We start from the raw sequence: 15,913 nt of genomic DNA on the forward strand, positions 1-15,913 counted from the left end.
ATCTGGGAGCTTGTATTCCAATGACAGGCTATTCATGGAAATGTTCGAAGTCCTGCATGTTAAATGGGCTCTGACTTCAGTAGCCTGGCTAACCCCTAGCCTCTGAGTTTCTGTTAATCTGGAGAGTAAAGGATTCAATCTAACAAGAAGAGAAAATTCCACTTAACTTTTTAGAAAGTTGCAGATCAGGAGGTTTTAAGGATAATTAAGCACCTATCCCTGATCACACCAGTGAGGGGCTGGGCCCATCCAAGGCCGCTGGGAAAGGGAGAGCCTCACCTGACAGTCCGCCTAAATCCATGTGTACAAGTAACCAGATCATCAAGGCCGAGGACCCTTGTGTGATCAAAGCAAGTGGTCTCCAGGTGGCAGGATGGGAGCCCTGGGGTGAGCAGGAACTCACCTGGTTAGTTGTCAGGCAGTCCACACTTCTGTCATTTCTCCATGACTCTTCCACTTCTGGAAACTTTGCCCGTGACTCAGCTTTCAGAGTTGGGCTGGACTGCCCTGGGGAGGCTGCCCCACCTTTCTGGGCAATTATTCTGTCTGGAATGTCACCCCTGCCCTTTTAAAAACCCTTTACATGCTGAGAACAGTCCCACTGGGCCCTGCCTTACCTGGCACAGGTGACTCCAAGCTCCATCCCAACCCCTCACCTGCATATCCATCCTCTGGAGGACCCTCCAGGAGCCTCCTGCATGTCCCCCAAAAAGTCTCTCTGGCCCCTGAGCTAGGAAAGTCTGCCTGCTCCCTCCCCTCCTCCTGATCTGGCAGGAGGCATGGAAACTTTCGTGGAAAGCACTTGCGCTGACGAATGCTCCCAAGTCAGGACTTTGACTCCAGCCCTGACCAGGCCAGAGGCTCAGGATCAGGGCCTCTCCTTCACGGGGTCAGGCCCTCCTGCCCATCCTCCTCCTTGCTCTCTCTGCCTGCCATCACCCCTCGGCTCTCCAGTGACCCCAGGTGACTTCTTCACCACTAGAGAAGTAACTGTCTTCCACACTTTCCCTCTTTTTTTGTCCTCCCCCCCATTTCCTCCTGCTCTTTATTGTCTCTTTTGCTTGCCCCCTTTCCAGTGCGCATCTGTGCGGTCTGCATGGGGCTCGATGGAGTTGAAAGTCTCGAGCTTTTTGCTGTTTTGTTTAAGACCTGGTTATGGTTGTGGGATTTTTTTTTTTTTTTGTCAGCTGCCTGTTATATCAATCACGGAGTCGGGGATCTATTTATAGGTTGGGAGTACTGTGTCCTTAGTCACAAAGAGACACAGACAGGGGACTGTCAGCTGGTGCCGGAGGAGCCGAGCGAGGAGCCATCAGCAACTGGAAACAGCAGAGGGGGAGACCCTTCCCCGCCAGCTCTGTCCCCTCCCCAAGCATGTGAGTACGGCGCCTTCTCCCTTCCCTCTGCCCCAGACTCTGCCCCGTACCTTCCTGTCCTTTTTCCCACACACCCCGGTTCTCTCTTTCTCCCTCCCTCGCTCTTTTTACCAGATAAAAATATCTCCCCACGCCTGCTCTTTCATCCTGGTTTTCGGCACCGTCGAGCATCTCTGGGTGGCCCAGAGGAAATGTTGCCTTTTACAGACTGTCATGGGAAGGTCAGAGGGACCAGGAGTGGCTGGGCGGGATGGTTACACAAACTCACTGAGAATCAGTAGGTTCCCTTTTATTTTTATTTGTTTTCGCTGAGAAAAAGTAAGTAAATCAAAAGGGCAAGGGAAAGTTTACATGCGACTCAGCGGGGCGGTTATGCCTCCCAGCATGAAAACTTTTATTTGCTGGCAGCTCCAGCACTGGGTGAGCTGGGAAGGTTACGGAGGGAAGACCCAGTTCACGCAGGACAGGTGATGATGGAGGGCTCTCGTCAGGTTTGGGCTCAGCCCCGGAGCTTCCAGGTTCAGGGCGAAATCATGACAGTGCCAATGGCCAGCTTTTCTATAGTGCTTCAAAGGAAAATGACTTTTTTTTTTCCTGCACGGAGTGAGTTGGCTTTGAGAAGTCAGGATGAGAGCTGACAGTTTGTCTTGCCTTCCAGGCTTTCATTGGCTCGCTTATTTGGTGTGTTTTATTCATCCTGAAAGGGGAACTTGGGTGGGGGCTGGGGGAACAAGAGCGTCTGAAAGGACAGAAGCCAGATGTGCCGTTGAGCCATCGCTCAGCACCCTTCCCGAAGGAAGAAACTGAATAGCAGGATCCTCTTTAAAGCCCTGCGTTCAGACAATCAGAGTGCGGGATCCATGAGCAACTCCAGTGGCTCCCAGAGAGGGCGGTCCCCAGGCGTCCGCTGGTCCACACGGCCAACATGCCACTGGCCTCCCAAGGAACATATGGGAGTTTAGTTTCTGGAAAATGCTTAGTGTTAACTAAAAATGCTGCACTTGGAGAGATTTGCCAAATATTATTTATGAAGGAGTAGTAGCCCAAGTTAAAAAAAAATGTGTTGACGCTTAATATATATTATACACAACGTTTAAAAGGCATTTTTCTTTTTACCAGTCAAATAATGCCTGGGTTTCCATTTACCAATACAGTGCTTCCATATACTATATTGCTAAGGATTACTTCTTCATTTGTTTGGGAAAACAATATTCTGACAAATCAATCTTTCCAACAATTTCAAAACATGAAACAAAACAGGTATGTCTGGATTGTTTTGGATTTAAAAACAAAATTGTTTTAGTAGAAAGTAACTACTTGATGAAAATTAAATATGGACACACACGTATGTTTAGAGTGGCAATTTAATCTCATTTTCATTTTGACCTTTATGGAACTTTCACTTTCCTTCTCTTGGTGCTTTATTTTTACCAGTATTTATTTGAGGTAATTAACATCTTTAATTCATTCATTTGTTATTGTGGAGGACAGACTAGGGATCGGGAAGGAACAAAAAATTAGAAAGCAAATGTCACATGTTCAGGTAGTAAATTGACTTTCATTGGTGGAAAAATTCAGAATAAGGAGTTTGGTGGAAAATGGGGGGAAATGTCACCATTTAAAACCTAATAGGGAAAGAAAAGCCCAAGAAATAGAGGAAAAAAAATAAACAGGAGTTGAACATATTATACATTATTATAATAATAGCATTATTATTTTCTCTGTTCCAAGGCCTCTGTTTTGATACACGTATCCTGCTAAGGTTTCCCACAACAATGCTGAAGTGGGATTTGGAGGGTGATTGTTAATTAAAGCTCAAAGTGAATCAAGTGATTGAGACATTGCATTCAGAAATCTCAGCAGTCAGCTGTTTGCAAAATTGAACTTCTAGGACTTTCTGATCTCGATGGCCTTTTAGGATCAGTGTGACTTTTTTTTAAGCTTTTCATACAAGAGCAAACCATTCCTTCCCCTCCTAAACATGCACACTGGAGCCTGCCGGCCAATGATGAAATGCAGTGGGCGAGCGCTCCCCTTTCTGAACAAGTACTATGTTCTCATTAACGTTAACAGTTGAGAGAGGAAAATACTTGGTGGAACTTTGGACAAAAACTGCCCCTCCCTTTGGCTACCTGTGAATGCTTTTAGGTGGGGTGGGGGCTTGTTTGGCAGTGTGATAGAAGGCCTGGCTTTCATCCTGAAGTTCAGAGTGTAGTTTTTCTCCTTTGGGTTTATTTATAGAGATGCGGTTGGGGAAACTTCAATGTGTTTGCATAAGGCAGCCTCTGATTACTTCGTTTCTGCTTCAATAACGATTAATTTTATGTGGACCAAGCTCCCGTCAAACTCATTTTTTTCCCAAACGGATTTCTTAAATGCAATTGGTCACGGGGCTGCCTGTGACTTCAAGTCTGTAAAATCTAACCCATTCCATCCTCATCATTGTTTGTTTCTTGGATGTAAATTCGCGGTTGCCTGTATGCATGCTGCTGTTTTATGTGTCCCCCACCCTCCCTCGAGCGCGTGGAAACCCAGCCCCGACCTCCTCCCTCCCAAAGTGGGGCCAGTGGGGCCAGTGAGCAGGTGCTTTGGAATACGGGCGGGCTCAGGTGCAGGAACATCAATCTCGAGGAAGAAGGAATCGCAAGTACCTGGAAAGCGCTCCCCTCATTCAAACCATTTCCCATAGCTGAGGTCTCTCCAAATACCCCACAAGTGAAAAATGGCAGCTGGCAGAATTTTTCAACCAAAGACTGTGCACAGTTCTTTCTCCCCATCACTTCACTTCTACAGTGTGTCTGTCCATCTTTCTCTTATCTCTATTTTTACATTTCATTATCCTCCCACGCTTTCTCTCTCTCTCCCTCCTCCCTTTCCTCCCCCTTCTCGCCTTCCCTGAAAAACACATTTCTATCTGGCACAGAAAATAAACTCAGATTGCGGGTAGTTATGTTAATCTAATTCAATCCTCAGCGGGTTAAGAGTGAAATTCTAATAGTGGAGCTGTTGAGGGCTTTTTTGTTAATGGCTTGGGGATTACATTGAGTTAAAGGCTCATTTCCTAATCAAACAGAGAGGGAGAGAGTGACTCCGAATATTTATGAGTCTCCCAGTGAGAGTTTAAACATTCAACTCCAAAAGCAGGGTTTCTGCAGGAGGAAAGAGTTAAAACCCCTCAGGGCTGCTGGGGAAAAAAAAAATTAAACCAGTTAAGCCATCAGCATTTTCAGGCTGCTGTACAACTTGGGCCAAGTGGAAGGTGGAGGAGAGAGAGGGGAACCGTTTCACAAAGCGAAGATGGAAACTGTGGCAGAAGCTCTGAAACCAGTCAGCTGATGTGTTCAGACAAAAAATCCCAGGGTTCACGGAAGGCCTGGAGGGGCTGGAGGGGCTGGTGCCTTCAACTCCCCCAAATCAGTTCACCTCCTCCAGTCCTGAGGTGAGAACGTGGAGACAGGAGAATGGCTCAATTTACCAGCAGCTGGAGAGATCCCCCAGCGGCCTGGCGGAGCTGGCAGAGAGGGGTCTTCCCGAATTCCATCCTGCCTCTGAAATGCTGGCTTCCCTTTCAAGAGTAAATTCACATCCCCGCCGGCCCCTCTCTCCTCCTTTGCTCTGTGATCGGCCTGGGTCCCCGGCCCCTCGGCTCTGCTCTCTGCACACCAGGACCACAAAACCCATCTGGTTCGCTGCGCCCGGGAGAAAGCGGGTGGAGAACTCCAATCTCCAGCCAGAGAAGGCAAGGAGCAACCTGGCCAAGGTCAAGCAAAGTCAAGGCAAAGCCGAGGTCAGGAGTCTGAGTTCCCTCCCCTCATTTTCTAGGGTACATGGAGGAGAGGGGCCAGTCAGAGCCACTGGGCTGGGAAGACGTTCCCCGAGCTCCCCTAGAGTGCAGTTTCCTTCTTCAGCTTCAGAAAAAAATGGGCAAGAATCCCTGATACAGGAAGATTCTGAATGCTGTGTAGACACTGGGCCTTTTAATGCCACCAGCCAAGTGAGCAGCCTCTAGTCCTCTCGCCTGGGCATTTTATCCTGCTCCAGGAGGTCAGCAGAGGTTCCAGAAGCCGCCTTTCTATCTGCAGGGGCCTCTGGCCTCTTGTTTCCCTCCAACCGGGGCACTGTCTTTTCTCTTGGTGCTTCATGCCCAGTGGCCTGAGAGTCCCCTTGCATTTGCCCTTCCTTGTGTCAAGATGCCATTTGTAACATGTCTAAATCAGCTCTTCTGTGAAGCTGTCCTTACTTGGTTGGCTTCTTCCTCTTCTTGAAGCTCCAGCTGATCATCTCCCTCATTATCTCATTCACCCCTCTGTGGGAGTGCCCCGTGGGTCCCCTCACTGCACCAAGACCTCCCCAATGGCAGGGGCTACGCATCACGCCCCTTCGTGAGCCCAACTCGTCATCGATCACTTCTGCCCTCCCACCCCGACGAGTGCCTCCCGTGGACGGTGCAGAGCTGTGGTTATGAGCACACACTCTGCGTCGGACAGCCAGAGTTCATGTTCTGGGACCACCTTTTCTCAGCTGCCAGACTTGAGCTACTTAACCTCTTAAGGTCTCGATTTTCTCATCTATTAAATGGGGGTAATTATAGCATCTACCTTATCATTGTTGGGGAGATGAAGTGCCTGGAAAGTGTTAGCCCTTTTATCTGCTCAGCAGGGAGGAGTCTCTTCTGCACACATCATGTCACATGGCTTAAAACAGTTCCCTGTGCCTCCCACTAAAGGGCTCAGTCTTCGTCTGCATCAGCTGCTATGGCAGAATACCATGGACTCTGCGTATCCTCACAGTTCTGGAGGCTGGTCCAAGACCCGAGTGCCAGCAGGGTTGGGAACCTCCTCCTGGTGGGCAGATGGCTGCCTTCTCATTGTGTCTTCACGTGGAGGAGAGGGTGAGAGCGCTGGTCCCGCCTCTTCTTAAGAGGACACTAAGCCCATCATGGGGGCTCCACCTTTACAACCTCATCTAAACCTAATTACCTCCCAACGGCCCCACCTCCAAATACCATCACATTGGGGATGAGGACCCCAACATCGGAATCTGGGTGGGGACAAACATTCAGCTATTTTCCCTGAACACTGGAGAGCAGTCCTGTGTCAGCAAGACTTCCAGCTTCATCCTCCAATGGGCTATTGCAATTGGAAACCAGAGTTCAAGGCAGATCGGGAACCTCCCTCCCCCGGCCAGAAAGGAATCCGGGGCTTTAAACCGCGGTGGGAGAGCAGAGGGTGTGAGCCGGGCTTCTTCGGACAGCAGTGCCAAGTTGGGGAAGAAGGCCTGACTGTTTGCTGCCCTGGGGAAACAGAATTTGGTCAATGCTCCTGGCCCCATTCACATTCCAGTGAGCAGTTGTGCTCCTGGGCCTCTGAGTCACCTGGGTACTGCCGCCACCCCGCATCCTCAGAGGGCAGCTCGGGCTCTCCACGCAGAGCCGGCCAGGCCGTCCTGGCTGTGAAGCCAACCGGACTGTTTTCGAGGCAGCGGGTGCCTGGTCTGGCCTCTCTACCAACAGGGTCGCTTGACCAATGAATTCAGCAGCCAAGTGGGCCTTGCCAGAGTTCCTACCAGAGGTGGTCTCTCATGGGCTGCCCCCAGTGCCGACGTCCTTGACACGTCTTGCGTGTCTGTGTAGAGAGACTCTATGCTGCAAGGCAATGAGCCCACCTCCTTTTCTTCCCCCACTGATCAGGGGATCAGAATTTGAATGCAGTGCCTCCCAAACTTATGAAGCACCCTGTGTTCCTCTCCCTGCCTCCTCTCCGCTCTCCCTTCCAGAACCTTGGAGGTGCCGCTAGTAAACATTGGAATTGTCACAGCCTCCCTTTTGCCTCCTTACTCTTCCACTTTGGATGCCCTGGTGCCTGGCGCTGTGCCTGGCACGTAGTATTGTTCAATAAATGCATGCAAAGTGAATTGCATGGAGTCTCTCCACTCAAGGGGGCACTTCCAACCCCTTAATCATGGCAGGGAGTGATTTGAAGTTATGAATGTCTAGCTGCCTTAACTACATCAGCTCATGACCCATTGACCATGGTCTTTGCCCCCACCCTTCATCCCTCTCTGTCTCTCCTGTCTTCATGTTCCTCCATCCAAGGGGAAAAAAGGGGGGGAAAAATGAGGTCTGTCCTTTATTCACATGTGGAAAAACCTTCCCAGGAATTTCACTATGTTCAGTAGAGAAGCTTTGTCTAAGCTGATGTCAAATTTAATTGCTAGACTGGTGTCTCTCCTGTGACTGTGTCCCTCATCTGTCAGGCCCTCTCCTCTCCCCTTTCCAGGCTGTACCTTCTTCCTCTGGCTGTTCGTACTCTGTGGGGCCCTCGTCCTCCTCCTTTGCTTTAAACACGCTGGTCCCGGGTGGTGCACATGAGAGGGAGACCTTCCTTCTGAAGTGTTTCAGAGTGTCTGCTTCCATTAGCACAGACAAGGCTTTTGAAAGTTGGCAAGTTAGAGGCATCATCTTAGGCACTGGATTCTGCCCAGGACAATATTTCTACTCTCTTTGGAAAATGGGCTAAAAGCTCAGGCTGCTGAGGGTTAAATGATAGCAATGAAAAGTCCAGGCATCTCCTGGGGACTGGTCTCTGGCTGAGACAATTGATTAGCTTGGCTTAGTGATCTTTCTAGCAATATTCAGGAGTGAAATTATTGCTGATTAGGCTGCGTGTGTATGTGTGTGTGTTAGGGTTCATGGCAACGAGGAGGGAAAGATCAGATCTGAGAAAGCAGTGTGATGGATTCTTTACTCCTAAGTCAGTCTCAGGAAGGAGCCTGTCACCCGCCGTATGTCTGTGGTTACGTCAGAACCCTGTGCGCGCAGGTCAGCTGGAGGGGCAGGCTGAAGTGAGCATGGAATCTCTGCCTACTTTTTCTTTTCTATTCTCTGTGAAGCTGGAATTCTTCTGAAATAAAGAGTTAAAAACCAAAGTCAACTGGAGGGAGGCCAGTGATGAGGGCCGCCTCTATCTGCGGTTCTGGTGGCCGGAGGGGCAGCTGGGTACCCTGGGCGGAGGCAGGTGCCAGGTGAGTTCAGTCCAGTTCACCCCCAGTTCATCAGGGGTAGTTAAGGCACACAGGCTCTCAGGGCCTCTGCTCCCTGCGTCATCACTTAGGGGACTGGAGTCGATCTCTTAGGCCCTCCAGCTCTGAAAGTTTACGTCTGAGAACGTTTTTTCATGATGGACCTGATACATGGTACTCTTAACATAACCAGTAACCACAGCTCAGCCTGCCTATGTCCCTTGAATGCAAGGCCTTGGGCCCAGACTTGGCTTTGGTCATGGTGGGGGTGAGGGGCAGCGGGCGGGGGTGGAATCTGCACCTTTACCGACTCAGTCCATCCCTGTTGTCTCTCATTTTCCTCAGCTGCTTCTCTCTCCTCACCTTCCCTGCTCTAGAAGTACACCTGGGTGGTGCAGGGGGAAACTGGTCAGGGCTTTTTGTTCAAAAACAAACATATGGCGGGGAGGGTATAGCGCAGTGGTAGGGCACACACCTAGCATGCACAAGGTCCTGGGCTCAATCCCCAGGACCTCAATTTAAAACATAAACAAATAAATAAAACTAGAAAATTAGGAAAAAAATAAACTGCGTTTTTCATTTCGTTTTTAGTTTGTTGAGACCATGGTTTTATACCTCTGTGGTCCTCATTCTCCTCCCTTACAGTCCTCCGCCCCAGAAATGGCATCTGGGCCTCTAGGCATCCGGAGAAGCCCCGGGGGTGGGGCATCTGCTCCTCGTGGTTTCCTTGAATCCTTTGGCAGGAGCACATTTGGGATCTGGGAAGACTGTTGCCAAACAGGTTGCCCTCAGCAAGTTCTTAGCCTCTGCCTGCCTTCATTTCTTCACCAGCAGAAGGGGGCTGAAACCTGTTCTGAGTGCCTCACAAGATTGGTGTGAAGCTAAAATAAGACTCAGAGGATAAACATTCCTTTAGAAAGGGAAGTGCCTACCTGTTCTAGACTGATGTATTTGGTGACCTTCATGAAGTGGTTTGGGTGGTGTCTAAATGACCCAGGTCCACCTTGTACTGGCTGTGACCTTGGGCGAGTTTCCCCCCCTCCCACTCCACACTGGGTTTCCTCATCTGTATAATGGGCATGGTAAGGGCACCTCCCTTGTGGACTAGTTGTGAAGGTGAAAGGAGAGCCACGGAAAGGCCCTTGAACAGTGCTTGCTAGATAAATTTGGAAAGCCTCTAGGGCCCCATGCCAAAAAGGTCAAGAGGGAGGACATTTTCAAAGTCCCTACATTCCTCCCAAAGTCCCCATGGGCAGCTTAGAAATGCAGCAGAAGGTGCTACTCTAGAGGCGGTTTAAACACATACCTGGTCCCCCACAATTCCCTGCACTTCCACGTCCCGTAACCAAGTGAGCGCTCTCCCAGTGCCTTCATGGGGTTTGGGGTGATCTGGCCAAGTTGTCTCCCTCGGGGAGATCTGTTCTCCAGCACCTAGCACAGATGGCTGCTGATGTGCAGGTGTGAGGCTGGAAATGGTTTTGATGGGTTGTCTTGTGTGTCCATCAGTGTGGTGGAGTCACTGGAGTGTGTTCTCTGCAGAGGGCCAATTCCTCCTCGTACAAAGTAACTGAGCGGGGACTGCTTGTCTTCCGCATATCTGTTGGTGCATATTTAAGGAGTGCTTAGCAAAGAAAGAAGAATGGGAGTAGGTAAGAGCAATTTCTAATGTCTCCAAGGGGGCCCGATTTATATATTTCAAGGGACTTGTAGAACCTACATCACGTTCTTAGGGGAAAATTCCAAATCCAAACTCATAACCAGCCTGTGCGTTTGTGAGCATGTATGCACATTAAGGATATTGTGGTCAACCACCCATGACTCTCTTCTTTCCCCGTCTCAGGCTGAGAGCAATCTTGAAGGAACATGTAATTACTATTTACTCTAGGGCACTCAATTGAGAACACCCTCATGTAATGACTCGAATGTAATTCTGCCTTCAGATGCCCATCTGCTGTTGCTCCTTTGGAAACGAGTGGGAACCCAGCACCACATTACGCCCAGAGGAAAAGACCATGGGGTGGATATTAGTCCCTGCAAGTTCAGGCTTTACTCTTGGGCAACAGAAGTAGGGTGGTGGCATCTATCTCATGCAGAATCTTCACCCGGATCTCTGCCCTCTGTGATAGACGCTTTGAAGCAGAACCAACCATTAATCTAATGAGCAGTCTTGGTGGATTTGAAGAGTCAGCGGCATTGATAAACGAAAAGCAGTCAGGAAAATTCTAGAGACAGGATCATAGTGTTTAGAGAAGGTTTTAAAACATGCAAAGATGCCACGTGTCACCATTTATTTTGAGGGATGAATTTGCCTGATAATTGGAGGTGGGGGATAGGGCCAGAGGGAAGGCAAGTGGATGCATCATAATGAAACCTGTGGAATCTATTTGCTAAAAATATCTGATACATTACCTTGAAATGTGACACTTTACTGATGTAGCCGGACACTGCTATGGAGGCTACCAAACTGTTTACGGAAATAAAACTGATTTTTATGGCAGTATGTTGAGCAAGCTTTTAAATTCATTTTCAAACGCCCCCGTTCTCCTCCCAGCTCTGCCTCTGCCTGATGACTTTGTACAAGCCACCTAATTTCTCTCTGCCTCTGTTTCTTTACCTGTAAAAGGAATGGGTGGACTAGATAACGTCCAAGCGCTCTTCTAGGTCCAGCTCTGAACTGTCCCTGTGCCCCACCCCGGCAGTAAGCATCTTGGGTCACAACTGTTTGTGTCATGGTTTTCCCTCCAGAATCAAGGCTCCATGGGCAGGGATTGGGGGTCCCATTACCTAGCACAAAGCCTGGGCGTGACAGTAACCCAACTGGCCTTTGAAGGTACTAGTGAAAGAAATGACACAAGTAAGCTCCAAGCCCCCAACCCAGTATCAACTTGGCTTTTTCCAGAAATGCCACAGACCAGGCTGACGGTGGTTAATGGCTTGAATTTCCAGCCTCTGTGTCCTCCTTCGTTGGTCAGGGGTGGTGGTTCATGCCTTCATAGTGTAAACTGGAAAATCCGTTAGCAAAATATAAATTGAGCTGCCTGAAACCAACCCACTGAAAACACTTTTAGGAATGATACATTTTCCCAGCTGCCGTGCCTGTGTCTTTGTAGGACCATTCTACTGTCTCTTGCTGGTCTTTTCTTCCCTCTCTCCATCATACTCTGTTAATTTTAAAATATTACATTTGGAGACTTGCTAAATAAAGAGACCACAGAGCACAAAGTTTGCCTTCCCCATTTTCAGAGTCCCTATGTGCTTCCTGATAGAGTTTTTTTTTCTTATTTTTTACTAAATGGCCTTGATTTTATCATTAATCTCGGTGTGACAGTTCTTTCACTTGAACTGATTTCTAAAATATTCTCCCATAAGTCCCGAACTCTGCTTCTATTGATCCCTTGTGCCCCTTTCGCTTCAGTCTGTGCCATTTCACAAAACTGATAAAGGGATCCCTTCATATGTTGGACCCTTGATCTCGGGCCTTTCCTGGTCCTCCACCAAAATCTCCCGGAAGGACGGTCCTGACAACTGCACTCTCACGGTTCAAGGGGTCTTGGGTCGTTGTCATTTCCATACTGAGCCTGGGGACATGCTTTGTTCTCTAGCCCCCTAAAACCTCATATTTTCTTTAACCAGCAGTTTTCACATTGCAGAGGAACCACGTTACGAATTTAAAGCCTTAGAAAATCCTTCAGCATTACTCTTTTTGCACAGTATTGTGAAGGATTTATTTATTTTTTTCCTGACAGTAAATCTCACTGCATGTTAACAGTACCATTATCTGGTACCTAAGCATGACGTTTCCTTGAGACACTTCTTTGCAGTTTCCTTACGTTGTTGTTTACTGCTTGCATCATTTCTTGGCTTCTTCTTGTGTCTCACCTCTTCTGAATATGGAAGAAGGAAAGAGGCATTTATCAAGGGCCTATTATAAGCTGGAAACTACATAGTTTCTCTTACTTGGTCCTTATAACGACTGAAAGATGTAAGTATTATTATTGTTCCCATTTTACAGATAGAGGAGACAGAGGCACTGAGGATCTTACTTCAGGTCACCCAGGAAGTAAGTTGTACGACCTGCCATCACCTCCACAATACATTACAAGGCTAAGTGCAAGCAGGCAACCCATGAAAACCACACCAATACCCTTTGGTATCATTTACATAAATATTGAACTTGGTCCAACATTTTAAAAGTTTAGGCGTTTTTATTTATTTTCTTTGAAAAGTGTCAGAAGTCCCCCTTAACAGACCCATCAAGAGATCCTACAATTCTGGCTTTTCTTCCCCAAGTCCCTGCATCCTTGTAAATATTGCAACACAGATGCTTCCATCAAATGAGTCCCTGTTAATCACCCTTAGCTCTCCCTTGCCACTACTAACCGCCTTTCCCCTAAATCAATTTTTTAAATCTCTCCAGAGGAGCTGGTAATGGTAACACGTAGACCTCATCAGTGGCTACCATGGGTAGACTTTAAAAGCCCTGGTGATGCGTGGTCAATTCCTGTGTCTCCTGCTTTATTGTGACTGTTCCTTGCCGGCTCCCCTATCACCTTTCCCACTTCGGACATTGTATCCTTTCTTCAATCAGCCCATAGACAGTGTTTTCATTCCCTTGATGTTTCCCTTTTCTTCTTTCCCCCCACCACGCTCTATCCACACGTCGTCTGTCTTGACTTTGTCTTCTGAGAGCTTTGTCTACTTCAGAAACGTGACACTGGTGCTGCACCCTTCTCCCACCACCAGTATCATCCTGACTTCTTGTGGGATGTTGTGTGTCCTTCCTTCTTGTGTGGGCTGCGCCAACCTTAATCCACCACATGTTTTGTTTTGTTTTTTAAATTGAGGGAGTGAGATGGGGGAGGAGGGGTCACTCGCCAGTGCCAGTGCCACAGCCTCGGGTGGCTGGACTTCTCGCCCAGTCTCCTGCGACCTTTGACTCCTCTTGATCTGCCCACCTTGGCTCTTGGGATGCGAATCACATCCCAGAGCAGAGTTATAATATCTCCCCACCTGGATGGAGTCCAGCATGTGCTCACGGTTTGGGACAAAGTGTTTACCATCTCCCTGTCTGTGACCTTCCACGGGGAAAAGGTTCATCAGATTCCTGCCTTTCCTCTGGTCTCCCTTACTCTTAAGCGGCCCTCAGAGCCTGCAATCTGCCTCCTGAATACAGTGGATGGGGTGAGGCGGTGGGGGGGCCACTGGCCTGGGTTTTGCAGTGAAATGCTAGTGGATGTCTGACAGTCACGGATTCCCAGCGTCCCAAGCTCCCCCCTTTCCTAAGCCGCCGTGTCATGTTGAAAACCTCTGTGCGATCATTGAAGCTGCTGAGACAGTTCAGTGGAGGACTTTCCTGTCACTGAAGTACTCGCTTTCCTTGGGGACTGTTTCCCGCTTTGTCTGAGGTTCTTAGGGTCTCTAATCCTCCAGCTCTCTTTTTGCAGGGAGAATATGAAAGTTCTGTGTGTGTTGCGGGTGGGGGCTGGGTAGTAGGGACTCCTTTGATGTGACTGTGGTTGCTCTTGGTGGAGGCCACATGGGACAAGGGATCAGGGTGAACTGCAGGATCTGCTGGTTTCCTGAGTCATGGCTGTGACCCCGGCTCTGGTTCTCCAGATAGGTGTGACCCAGAGACCAGCTGTGTTCTCTCCCACTGCGGGGCCTGCCCAGGGCAGAAGCCCGCGTTTGCCCCAGGTTGGGTGGGTCTGTTTGCTGCTTAGTCATTGCCTCTTCATCTGATAGGTGCGCAAGTGTCTCTGCTAGGTGTTCCAGCATTCCCTTGCTTCGTGTTCCATTGTCACCCGCCTGTTTGAGGAAGATCCCTGAGAGGTGGGGGAGGGCAGTGCGTCTGGTCAGTGTCCCTAGAAGCAGAACCAGAAATGGAAATTCTGGGCAAGAGATGTATTGAGGGAGGGCTGTCTGGAGAAAGCTGTAGGGGAGTGAGGAAGGGGAGAGAGGGCAGGGAGAAAATTTAAAATAAGTAAGGATGTGGATTCAGCTGTCTGGCATCAGCCTGATCCCAGGGGGAGCTCTGGAGCATAAATGGCACCACACACAGAGCTGTCCCACTTTGGGGCAAGCATACTGGCCGTTGTACCCTCCTCCCAATCTGTCAGTGGTTGGAAACTGCCCCCAGGGGAGGAACTAACCTCCCAGACCCTTCTGGACCAAGAGGGTTCCCACCCATCAAAGGCAATTCTCAGGAGAGGGCCTCAGCCCTAAGCAGCTAAGGATGGGTGCACTGGGGGCCGGGGGATCTGAGCAAAGCACCAGCAGCATCTCCCCCAGAGAGATTACCTGAGGCAGGTCCTGGTGAGGGCCTCTGTCTCTCCACCTCCATGTCATCATTCTCCAGGACGAGCCTGGGGAAGAGCCGGCATAAAGCACCTGGGTGTTGGAGACAGCAGGTTACAGAGACAGGACTTGCAGACGCCAATGCCCAGAGTTGTGTTACACCTCGCTCTCTACTGGTTTTGCTCACCAAAGGCAGAGGAAGAGAGCATCACTCACCACCTTATGCTTTCACTCTGTGGGAGCTGGAAACAGAGTGAGAAACAGCCTCCTCCTCTTCTCCAGAGGATGGCTTCCGTGTGGGTCCCTTTGACGGCATTAAGTCTCCAGCTGGGGACTGGCAGATGCAAACCACTATGCACAGAATAGATTAAAAACAAAAAAACAAGCTCCTACTGTGTAGCACAGAGAACTGTATTCAATGGCTTGTAGTAACCTGTAATAAAAAAATATGAAAAAGAATAGAGACATATGTATATGTACAACTGAATCACTATGCTGCACACCAGAAACTAATACAACATTGTAAATCAACTGTACTTCAAGAAGAAAAATGTTTAAAAAAAAAGTTTCCATACAGGAGAAAATTTTGGCTACTGTCCCTTGATTTCCCTTCAGCCAAAGGCCAGAACAGGCTATGTGGCATTACCTGTCACCCAGCAGTGTTTATTATAAATGGCCATGTGCCTCTGTGTGGAGAAAATACAGGTAGATTAGTTCTTGGATTTTGTTTGTTTGTTTGTTTGTTTGGAATTAGTTGGAGAGGGTAGCGAGGAGAGAGGGGTCACTTGCATACTCGTGCTGGGCTGTAGCTGGTCTGGCTGCCTCAGGGGAAAGACCAGGGAACGTGTGTAAGGACAGCGAGTACCTGGGGGAGGGAGCCATGTGCGCTGAGGACCACGCATAGCCAGGTTCTTCGTGTGTTATTGCATCTGATGGCCACAGCAAGCCCCGAAGGACCTGGTGTCTCCCATTTACAGCCGGAGGAACAGAGGCTCCCACATTAGAGAGCACTGAAGACTTGTAAATGGTAAAGATGAGTTTCAAATCAAACCTGATTCCCTCTTCAGTCCATGTTAGCTCATCACTAAACCAGTAGGGCTTGGGTACTTGATTCTGGGAACACTGGGGTCAGGTCCCTGAGAGTATGCTGGCCCACCGAGTCCAGGTCACCCAGTTCATCCCCGTCCCCGACTGTTTGGTGCTTCTCCCTGCGTGAGCTGCTC

General features: G+C 49.0%; 1 protein-coding gene across 1 annotated transcript in view; it reads left to right on the plus strand.

Moving 5' to 3' along the window:
- Nucleotides 1-1,249: 1,249 nt before the first annotated feature.
- The window catches only part of ESRRB (estrogen related receptor beta), a 152,841-nt gene continuing 138,177 nt past the window's right edge, over nucleotides 1,250-15,913 (plus strand). Inside the window, exon 1 of the mRNA XM_015240803.3 lies at nucleotides 1,250-1,376. Coding sequence (XP_015096289.1) covers nucleotides 1,375-1,376 — 2 coding nt within the window. The 5' untranslated portion in view covers nucleotides 1,250-1,374. The remainder of the gene's footprint in view (nucleotides 1,377-15,913) is intronic.

The sequence above is a fragment of the Vicugna pacos genome, chromosome 6 (genome assembly GCF_048564905.1).
Source record: "Vicugna pacos chromosome 6, VicPac4, whole genome shotgun sequence".
Classification (NCBI taxonomy): domain Eukaryota; kingdom Metazoa; phylum Chordata; class Mammalia; order Artiodactyla; family Camelidae; genus Vicugna; species Vicugna pacos.